We start from the raw sequence: 11,149 nt of genomic DNA, 5'->3' as shown, positions 1-11,149 counted from the left end.
TCCTGGCTCCCATTATTTCCAATGGGTCTTCCAGCGTCTCCCATTGTTCCCAATGGGCAATCCTGTCCTTCCTTTTAGTACATCCCTCTGAAAGGCGGGATCTGAGTTTTGGAGGTAGAAAGAAACTCTCCACCAGGGAGGTCGGAGGGAGCCCCAGGTGTGATCACAGGGGAGGGAAACCCTCGTGTCAACTGGCTGGCCAAATGCCTCGCCTTTTGGGGCGATGCTCCCCGATTCTGCAGTTTCCCCGGGGGTGGGTGGGTTAGGAGATTCTTATTTATTTGGATTAATTATAGTCTGCCCTTTAGTGGGATTCTATGCAATCAACTGCTGCGGCTCAAGTGGTTAAGACGCTGAACTGCAGGCTGTGGAAGGTCAGCAGTTCAGCAGTTCGAGATCTGAGTGTGCCGCATGACGGAGTGAGCTCCCGTCTCTGGTTCCAGCTCCTGCCAACCTAGCAGTTCGAAAGCAAGGAATTGCAAGTAGATAAATAGGCACCGCTTCGGTGGTTAGGTAACAGAGTTCCGTGCGCCTTGGTGTTTAGTCATGCCGGCCACATGACCACGGAAACATCTTCGGACAGCGCTGGCTCTTCGGCTTTGAAACGGAGATGAGCACCGCAACCCTAGAGTCGGATTCGACTGGCTTTCGAGCAAGGGAACCTTTACCTTTATGCATGCAATCAATACATTCAGTAAACTATGCAACAGATTTTGGGTTGAAGAACCGACCAGAAATCTGCAAAAGAGTACGGAAGGAAAGCATGACCCACAAAATGCTGCAAAATGGCATCAGAGGATACAACTTACAGCAAATGAAACACAGTCATTCAGACCCCATGCCCTAATGATGCATCCAAGTAACCTTGTGAACCCTTTCGTCCAGTTGCTTGTTGCTCGCTTAGAAAAGCCCTCTGGAATAATTCAGTTTTGTGTAGTTTACAGAAAGCCAGGGGAGTGGGGGCCTTCCTGACCCCCTCAGGCAGACTATTCGTGGGGGCCAGATCAGAGAAGGCCCCTGCCCAGGCCAGCCAGTGGAGGGACTGCGGTAGGGCAGTAATTCATCCAGCTCCTGACCAATGATCCCTCTAAGCTGTGGAGTCTTGTGATCAAAAAAACTACTTTGTGAGCTACTGGCATTAAAGTTGTGAGCAAGGGATTTGGCTGCTGCATAAATTCGTTTGCTCTGGAGTCCCATCCTTCCTGAGCTGAGACAAAACTGTGTGAGCCGGAGACTCAAAAACTGTGAGCTAGCTCACACTAACTCAGCTTAGAGGGAACACTGCTCCTGACAATGGCTGAGCCCTGGCGTTCTGCACCATCTGAAGTATCTGGATTGGTTTTATGTAATTGATCTAGCCTAGTCTCCATGTCACCGTGGCATGGATCCTGGTGGGTGGAAGGGTCATTTTTTGAGCTAGGCTGAGTCAGGAGAAAGCCTTTTTTGCAACTGCCTTAAGTTGCTTCTCCAGCAATAAAGTTGGGTCCAGGACAATGCCAAAGCAAAGCTCTTAACTAAGTCGGCGAGGATAAGCTGAACCCCATCAAAAGTGAGGAACAAAACGTCCCTCACGACTTCTGCTTTCCCAGCCAGTACGACTTCTGTCTTTCCAGGGTTCCGTTCCTATTTGTTCACTCTTAACCATTTGACCAGAGCAGCTAGGAAGCGGTTGAGGACCTCTGCCCCATCCCTGCCTCCTCCTCCTGCTCCTGTTTGCCGCCAGCAGCCCCTGTGTGCCCTGACCTGGAGAGGCCCCTCTGCCCCTTCCCCTCTGCTGGCTCCTTGGGCAGAACTATTGCCCAGCCCTTCCGGCCTACAGATGGTCTGCAATGGTTAAGCCCTTACCAGTCGCTTTGTCCTTTCTTTTTTAAATATTTCTTTTTTTAATTATTTTTAACAACAAGAAAACAAAACAGCCATCAAAAATATGAAAAAACAACATGACATAACATAATTGGGATAAAAGTAGGCTAGCATTGTTGCCTTATATCACATGAGCTTACTAAGTAGTTCTCCTATTGGACTGTTACAGTCTTTTTTTTCTCCTTGTATTTTACAGAGTACAGAGAAACAAACAAATGTTTATCTTCTTCCACTTTTTAAGTATTATATTCACAATTTCCCCCTCTTTTTTAATACAAACATAAAGGTTCCCTTGCTTGAAAGCCAGTCGAATCCGACTCTAGGGTTGCGGTGCTCATCTCCGTTTCAAAGCCGAAGAGCCAGCGCTGTCCGAAGACGTTTCCGTGGTCATATGGCCAGCATGACTAAACACCAAGGCGCACGGAACACTGTTACCTTCCCATCGAAGTGGTACCTATTTATCTACTTGCAATTTCTTGCTTTCAAACTGCTAGGTTGGCAGGAGCTGGAACTAGAGATGGGAGCTCACTCCATCATGTGGCACCTGGGTCTTGAACTGCTGAACTACTGACCTTCCACAGCCTGCAGTTCAGCGTCTTAACCACTTGAGCCACCGCAGCTCCAATATACATACATACATATATACATATAACAGGGCTATTTTTGGGCAGGAACGCACAGGAACTGAGTTCCGGCTGGCTTCAGAGTTGGCCACGCCCACTACAGCTAAAACCTCTGCGTGCGTGGCTACAGAGGGAAGGCCTGGAGAATGACCCCCCTGGCGACTCCGAGGCCGGCCGGCCAGGGGCCCCCCTGGAAGGATTGGGGAGGCATTTAAATGCCTCCCCGTGCCTTCCCCAGACTGTCCAAGGGCCAGCTTGCCTGGGCTCCCTGCAGCCACGGGGTGCTCGGGCAAGCCAAGGGAAGGCATGGGGTGTGGCCTAATATGCTAATGAGCTGTGCTGCCAGGGATGTGGCCTATTATGCTAATGAGTTCCTGCTGGGCTTTTTCCACAAAAAAGCCCTACATATATATATGTGTGTGTGTGTGTGTGTGTGTATAGTTCATTTATTTTTGTGCTTCGACCCAACTATAAAACGTTGACCACGTTTTTATGAATTGTTCTTCTGTCTTATCTTTTAGGGAAAACGTCAACTTATCAATTTCAGCTGCTTCTACTATTTTACAGATGATTTCCGATCGAGATAGTAGTTCAGGTTTCCTCCAGTATTTAGCGAACAGGATTCTAGCTGAAATAATAATATGGAGTATGAAATGTAAATCATTTTTGGGACTCTGTTTCGGTGGTATACTAAGCAAAAACAGTTCCGGGGTAAAGGCCATAGATTCCTAAACTTTTTTGAATTATTTCATGTATTCCTGCCCCATAGGTTTTGGCCTTATTACAATTCCATCACATATGGCAGAAGGATCCTGTTCTGCTCTGGCGTTTCCAACAAAGATTAGAGCAACTGACATTCATTTTTGAGAGCATATCCAGAGTGATATACCACCTGTGAAACATTTTATAAATGTTTTCTTTAAAGGAAATTGCTCTAGTGATTTGTAGGCTCTTTTTTCAAATCTGAGCCGATTGTTCTAAATCAATATTGTGCCCTAAGTTTTGGGCTCATTTTGTCATCACACTTTTGACCACTTCGTCTTGCATTTTATCTTCAAGAAGCAGGTCATACATTTTTTTGGTACATTTTTGGTTTGTATACATTAACATATTATCGATTTCTAGAAAACTGTCATAAAAACCTACAGACTTATATTGTATCTAGATTGAATGTGTGCCAACCCAGATACAAGTAATGGGCTTCTATTTTTAAAAGTCTCTCATTGTCTCGTGTTATTCAATCTTTAATCCAGGCTAGAACAGATGCTTTATAACATACCAGCCAATCTGGGAGGGCAAAGCTCCCTCTGTTCTTAGACTCTTGTAGTATTTTAAGATTGATCTGAGGTTTCCTTCCGTGCCAGAGAAATTGTAATGTTATTTTGTCGAGTTCTTTAAAATAACTTTGATTTTTTAAGAACTGGTATCATCTGGAAAAGGAATAGCAATTTCGGCAATATATTCATTTTGATGGCAGCTGTTCTTCCCATAAGGGATAATTGGAGAGAATTCCATTTTAGAAGATCATTGCTTCTTTAAGAAGTTCAGTGTAGTTATTTTCTATTAATGAGCTGCATTTATTAGTTAGATTTATTCCCAAATACTTAATCTTTTTCTGAATGTCTGTTCTGTCTGTTCTTGCAAGTAGTCTGCTTGTGTTGATGTCAGGTTTTTGACCAGCATATTTGTTTTTTTTAAGTTTGGTTTTCAGTCCCGCTACCTCACCATATTCTTGTATAACAGACAATAACCTAATAGCTGTGTTATGCGGATTTTCCAAAATAAAGGCTAGATCATCCGCAAAAGCTAGAAGCTTATATTCTTCACCCTTAAGTTTTAGACCTCTAATATGGTTGTCTGCTCTGATTTGGTCGTTTAGGACTTCAGGAGTCAAAATAAACAATAATGGAGACAGGGGGCAGCCTTGCCAAGACCTTTATTTATTTCAACCGTCTGTGATAGATCTCCACACAAATTTTGGCTTTCTGTCCCTTATAAAGTGCTCTAAATCACTTTGTCCTGAGCTCCAGTTTACCTGGAGATGTACCCACTGGACAGGGTGGCCCCCAGAAATTGGAGGCCAAGCTCATAACATCCACTGTAGATTTTTAAAGAGCCAAATAGATATGTTATAATTTTCTGAAGGCCCAAACAAACATAACTCAAAAAGCTTGATACTTAAAATAACCCAGTGACATTAATCCTGATCCACAAGCTAAACACAAACACTCCTTCTGATCCACTTAGGTGTCTCTTGTCCAGAGTCATAGATATAACTCCTTTCTCTTTTGGTTTCTTTCTGCCTTTTGGATATCTTTCCCTTTTCCTCTAGGCAAGTGAATAAGAATGTCTTTCCACAGTCAGAAGCAACCCAAGAGAAAGGGGAAGGAGGTGGAAGAGGAGGACCCAGAAGGCCCTGGAACTGGCAAGACATCAAGGAAAGGTCGCCATCCCATCCAAGCAGGGAGTGCTGCTGAATCTTGGGAAAGAGCTGCTCCAGAGATCTTGGTTCAGGACACTATGACTACTGGTGTATGCAGCCAACGCTTCCGACAGTTCTGTTACCATGAGGCTGATGGGCCCCGAGTGGTTTGCAGCCGGCTCCATAGACTTTGCAGCCGGTGGCTGGAGCCAGAGAGGAACACCAAGAAGCAGATGCTGGACCTGGTGATCCTGGAGCAGTTCCTGGCCGTCCTGCCCCAGGACATGCAGTGCTGGGTCAGAGGATGTGGGCCAGAGACCAGTTCCCAGGCGGTGGCCCTGGCCGAAGGTTTCCTCCTGAGTCAGGCAGAGGAGAAGAGGCAGGCAGAGCAGGTGAGGGGGGTTCATTCACTCCGTTCAAGCAGTGACCTTATCCTAAGGCTTCCTGTCAGATATTTCTCTCTGTGTGTGCGTGTCAACTGCCTTGAAGTTGCTTCTGACTTTTAGCGACCCTATGAATTAATGTCCTCCAAAACGTCCTATATCCAAACTGAGGGCCCTGGCTTCCTTGATTGAGTCAATCCATCCCATGTTTACTCTTTTCCTTTCCCTTCCGCCTTCATCTTTTCCTAGCATTATTGTCTTTTCCAATGACTCTTCTTGTAATGTAACCAAAGTACGATAGCCTAATTTTAGTCATTTTAGCTTCTAGAGAAAATTGCGGTTTGATTTGATCTAGAAGCCACTAATTTGTCTTTTTGGCGGTCCACAGTATCCGTAAAAACCCTCCTCCACTACCACAACTGGGAGCCAGTTTGGAGTAGTGGTTAAGAGCAGTGAACTCTGTTCTGGAGAACCAGGTTTGATTCCCCACTCCCCCACATGCAGCCAACTGGGTGACCCTGGGTCAGTCACAGCTCTCTCAGACCAGTTCTCTCAAGCGCAGTTCCCTCAGAGCTCTCTCAGCTCCACGTAACTCACAGACAGTGAGCCATTGTTTTCTTTCTTTGTTAGCAAATTCTTGTTAAGATTTTGAAGGACTCCTTTTCTGTGCCTTGGAATAGTCAGTGCAGTTTTCCCTTCACTTTCTAAAACCGTTGGTTCTTCTTCAAAAGATTCTTCTGGAAAGGAATCTGTCATCCTTTCATCTCCCTCGTATAATTCCTCAGTGCATTGTTCCCATCTTTTCTTAGATATTTCTACCTCTAGATATTTCGCTAGATATTTCCATTCCTCCTCTTTCTTATCTCCCTTGCTGTTGTTTCAGATGTGGGGACGATTCGTGAAGATGGAAGCAAAGTTCTCTGAGGCAGAAGGAGCTCCATCAGAAGAAAGTCAGAAGGCACAGGCCCAGGAGGATCCCCAAGGTGCCCCGTCAAGTGGTAAGGGTGCCTCCTGCCCAGGTGGGATCGGGAGACCGAGTCAAGTTGTTGGGCAGAAGGTTCAGGACAGTAGAAAAGGAGAATACTTTTGCAGACTACATGGAGCGGAGTACTGGGACACAGAGTGCCGAAGCATGTAGTGATGAGCGCTCCACTTTAAAGGGGAGTAGACAGATTCATGGAGGACAATTTCTTTCTTATTTACATAAATTAAAATGTACAGCTCTCCCCTTCCTTCCATTAGAGGGTCTCAAGGTGGCTCAAAAAAGGAAAGGAAGAGAAATCTGGGCGCAGCTATTAGCCAAGGTGAATAAATGGAACGTCCACATTCCCCAGACCTGGATGGCCGAGGCTCGCCCAGTCTCCTCAGATCTCAGAAGCTAAGCAGGGGCAGCCCTGGTTGGTTCTCGCACAGGAGACTACCAGGGTTGCGATCCACCTATGTCCAGGGTTGCTATGCAGGGTCAGGCAGTGGCAGACCACCTCTGAAGGTCTCTCACCTTGAATGATTATGGGTTCACCCTAAGTCAGCTGTGACTTCACAGCACTTTACATATTCTGGGTCAGCAGACCTCTGAAACCTCATTGTTAGGGGGCAGTAGTGTGGGTTCTGTGCCCCTGCTTAAAGGCTTTCCAGGGGCATCTGGCAGGCCACAGTGAGAGAGAGGATACTGGACTCGGGCTGCACGGCATGGCATGGCACTCCTATGAGGTTTGAGGGTGGAACATGGGGTGGGCGTGAAGTCATGTCAATGTCTTGACTGGCCTAATGTCTGTATATGAAGTCAGAGCGTCAGCAGATGTCCCGGAAACCCATCGGTTGTACCCTGAAGTTTCCAGAGCCTTGGCTGATGCACTAAAATCACATCTGGGTTTTGGGCTGGCTGCGATGGCGACTTGTCATGCAACATGATATCTGGTGCCCTCTTTTTCTCCTGCCAGTCCAGGCTCCAGGATGGGTGGGAGGGCCCAGCAGGGGGAAGAATGGCTCGCCTGGGCTTTTGGTCTCATCCAGCAGGGATGCTGCCACCTTTGGAGCTCCGGGGTTCACAGAGATCATTTCAAGGCTCTCAGGAGAGTAGGCAGCATTTGTGACACCTCGAGGCTCATGGATTCCTGGTGCTTCTCTTCCACCTCTCCAACACCTTTCTAAAATTCGTTACAGGTTTTTCTGAGTGTAAAGAAGACAAGGTGTCACAGCCCTCGGAAGAGGGATGGCTGAAGCAGAATTCAAAGCAGCAGACAAAATAGGAACTTGAGGTTAACGTTCATCCTTCCAATTTTGTCTCCCTTGCAGGCAGAGAAGAGATGTTGTCAACCTGTCATCTTTTCAGGGGAGTGGAAACGGCTGCTCCACCTCTGGTCCAGGTAGGGGGGGGGGAGACAGGGGGATAGTCAGGACCTCCCTCCTTTCTCAAGGGAGGCTTGAGCTCTGAACCCCACTCTCTTTACGCATCCCAAACACGACCTCCTGCACCCTCCGAGAATGCCCCCGTCAGGACTGTAGTTTCTGCCGGGACTGAACTCTGACGAGGGAATCTGCCTTTCCTTTCAGGCTCCCTTCTCCTTTGAGAAGGTGGCCGTGTATTTCACCAAGGCCGAGTGGGCCTTGCTGGCTCCTGGCCAAAGAGCCCTCTACAGGGACGTCATGCTGGAGAACTACGGGAGTGTGGCCTCCCTGGGTAAGGGTCTTTCACAGGTGCCAAAGGTGGAAATTGCTGCCATTGGGATGATGCATGAATCAAAATATTGAACAGCAACACGTGGTTGGGAGGACTGCCTGGCTACCTCCCCCCCCCCCCCCCCGCTAGGGGCCTCAAGGAGGTGGGGGTGGCAGTGAAAACGATGGTTCAGCATGGCCAGTGTGGTGTCCATCACCCAAGCCAGAGAGGATGTCCTGGCCTATGGCTGAGGTGGTGCTGAGAGTTCCTCTGAAAGACGCTGGAAGGGACCAGATCCAAATTTCTCATTTGCCAGGCTTTACAACGTGCCATTCCCCGAGATGGGATTACGGCCATCAGCTCTGACTGTGATCTGTAAAGTGTCCATCCCCCTTATACTGGTTAGGATTCTGGTCTTTGATCTTGATCATGTTTCTGACCTTCCAGAATAATTTTTCCTCTTCCTTGGAGTTTCCCCGTCCCCACATAGGACTGCTCTGTCTCTCTGTCTCTGTGTGTGTCTGCGTGTGTGTGTGTCTCTGTGTGTGTTTGTGTGCCAAAGAAGCTGGGAATGTAACAGAGACTATGGTGGATATGGACCAAGGCCTTGTGTTCGAAGAATGGCTGGAGAGTTTCTCAGGAAGTTCTCAAGAGAGTATTTCCTTCCCAAATGAACGACCTGCAAGGGGGTATCCTTCACATGTATGCCAAGGGAAGGGGCAAGGAATAGCAATGGGACCTTTCCTCTTCACTTCTAACTGACTCTTGGTTTGGTAGAATTCTCAAGTTCGCTGGGTAAGGAGGGAGGGAGGGAGGCCTTCTGGGGCCTGGGATCTGGAGGCTCATGAGCTGGATGTGTTCAGGCCTTTTTGTTAGGTGGAAATGGGTTTGAGCGCTTTCTGTGGAGCTGTTCTACTTTGCCGGCATGGCCTGCAGGGGGCAGTCCCACCAGTTAACACTGCCACCCAAGGGGAAGGGACTTACGCCAAATCACACAGCACCCTCTGTTGGGGTGATGGGAATCAGTCCTTGCCTGTAGAGAGCGGGATCGTGTGTTATTAAAGAGATTCCCACTTAAACTGTCAGCCCTGTAACCTCTTGTATTTAATTGTCAAGTGCAGAGAATCAAATTCAAAAAGCATGTGAAGTCAAATGGGAGCAGTGGGGGAACCATATTTTGCCACTTCCCCCTTAGAATACATCTGGGGAGTTTGGGGAGGGAAGGGACAGAGGGAATATAAAAACAGCTCTACGGGAGGGCCTGGCAGGGATAAGGTGTGACCAGCGTCTCAGTTTGGGAGGAAAGATGATCTGATAAAAGAAATGCCCACAAATTCCTGAGCAGTGCCTGACTGCTGCATTGGCTTCTTACATGGGTACTGAATGAAACTCTTACTTTATTCCAGCAGCAGATGTAGAGGAGACAGCTGGGGAATTCCAGATGTTCCCTTTGGAAAACGTCAAGAATGAAGATGCTGTAGGACACTTTGGAGGTGGAGATGGACCACAGAGGCAGGAGAAAAGCCATGCAGGTAAGAGCAGGGATAAGCCCATTCCTTACTGAGGAGGGGGTTTCCGTGAAATCCCAGTCCAAGGTGAAGAGTCAATCAAAAAGAGAAAGAACAAAGGCCTCCATCCTAACCAGAGATTCCACTCATGGGAGAATGAAGGTGTGGCCTTTGCAAAGACCTTCCGTCAGAGAATGAACGTCATTTTGCATCAAATTTCCTTAGGAGAGAAACAGTATAATTGCTTGCAGTGCGGAAAGAGCTTCAGTCAGTAAAGAGCCTTTCCTTCACATCCAAAAAGTCACACAGCTGGAGAGCCATATAAATGGTCAGAGTCCAAACCCAGCGTCTCTCATGCAGGAGCCTTAATAGATCTTTAAGGTGTATGTTATTGTACATTTCAGCATACAGCGGGAAGAAGCCGCTGTAATATTTGGAGTGCAGATGGAAAATCAGGAGCAGATCAGACTTCTATATGTGGGTTCTAACAGGATCTCTTTCTTTATTCCAGCTGGGGATGATCAGAGGAATGAGGAGGATGAGGAACTGCATCCTCTGTCACCAAATGAAGTCAGGAATGAAGACTTGAGAGGAAACTTCAGAAGCCAAGTTGGACATAAGAGGCAGAAAAGAAGCCACATGAACCAAAACAGGGGTAAACCCATTCCTTGCCAAGGGCGGGATTCCCAAGAAGTAATGCACATGGAGAAAGAAACATACAAGTACTTGGCGTGTGGAAAGAACTTCTTAGATCAATGCCAGTATAAAGTCCATTTACGAATGCACAGTGGAAAGAGGAAACTTCAATGGCTGGAATGTGGAAAGACCATGATTGGCAGAGCACAGCTCCTTAGAGGTCAAAGAACACATAAAGGAGAGAAACCTTATAGCTGCTCAGACTGTGGCAAGAGATTCTCAGAGAAATCAGACCTTGTTCGACACCAAAGGAATAATTCAGGAGGGAAGAAGTTTATTTGCTCAGAGAGTGAAATGATGCTCTTAATGGGAGGAAAAACTAATATACATTTTCGAAAGCACAGTAAAATGAATGCATCTAAATGCTTTTGGTGTGGAAACTACTTCAAATACAAATCACAGCTCCTTGTGCACCAGAAAATCCACAGAGTGGAGAAGCCTTTTAAATGTTTAGAGTGTGGGAAGAGATTCAGTCGCAGTGGCAATCTTCAATTACATCTAAGAATTCACACAGGGGAGAAGCCTTTTGAATGCTCAGAGTGTGGGAACAGATTCCGTACCAGTGGCAGTCTTCAGAATCATCAAAGAACCCACACAGGGGATAAGCTGTTTGAATGCTCAGAGTGTGGGAAGAGATTTAGACAGAATAGCCATCTTCAGAATCATGCAAGAACCCACACAGGGGAGAAGCCTTTTGAATGCTCAGACTGTGGAAAGAAATTTAGACAAAGTAGTCATCTTCAGAATCATGCAAGAGCCCACACAGGGGTGAAGCCTTTTGAATGCTCAGAGTGTGGAAAGAGATTTACTCACAGTCGCAGTCTTCAAGAACATCAAAGAACCCACACAGGGGAGAAGCCTTTTGAATGCTCAGAGTGTGGGAAGAGATTCACTTGCAGAAGCACTCTTCAAGCTCATCGAAGAACCCACACAGGGGAGAAGCCTTTTGAATGCTCAGAGTGTGGGAAGAGATTCAGTCGCAGTGGCAGTCTTCA

The 11,149-nt window shown here is 47.0% G+C and overlaps 1 protein-coding gene across 1 annotated transcript in view; it reads left to right on the top strand.

The window, feature by feature from the left end:
- Positions 1–6,195: 6,195 nt before the first annotated feature.
- The window catches only part of LOC107120172 (zinc finger protein OZF-like), a 6,013-nt gene continuing 1,059 nt past the window's right edge, over positions 6,196–11,149 (top strand). The window contains exons 1-5 of the mRNA XM_015422820.1: positions 6,196–6,289; positions 7,587–7,657; positions 7,866–7,971; positions 9,357–9,482; positions 10,135–11,125. Of these exons, the coding sequence (XP_015278306.1) occupies positions 6,196–6,289; positions 7,587–7,657; positions 7,866–7,971; positions 9,357–9,482; positions 10,135–11,125 (1,388 nt within the window). The remainder of the gene's footprint in view (positions 6,290–7,586; positions 7,658–7,865; positions 7,972–9,356; positions 9,483–10,134; positions 11,126–11,149) is intronic.

Source organism: Gekko japonicus, unplaced genomic scaffold (assembly GCF_001447785.1).
Source record: "Gekko japonicus isolate JY-2015 unplaced genomic scaffold, Gekko_japonicus_V1.1 scaffold4296, whole genome shotgun sequence".
Classification (NCBI taxonomy): domain Eukaryota; kingdom Metazoa; phylum Chordata; class Lepidosauria; order Squamata; family Gekkonidae; genus Gekko; species Gekko japonicus.
This window is presented reverse-complemented; position numbering and strand designations above follow the sequence as displayed.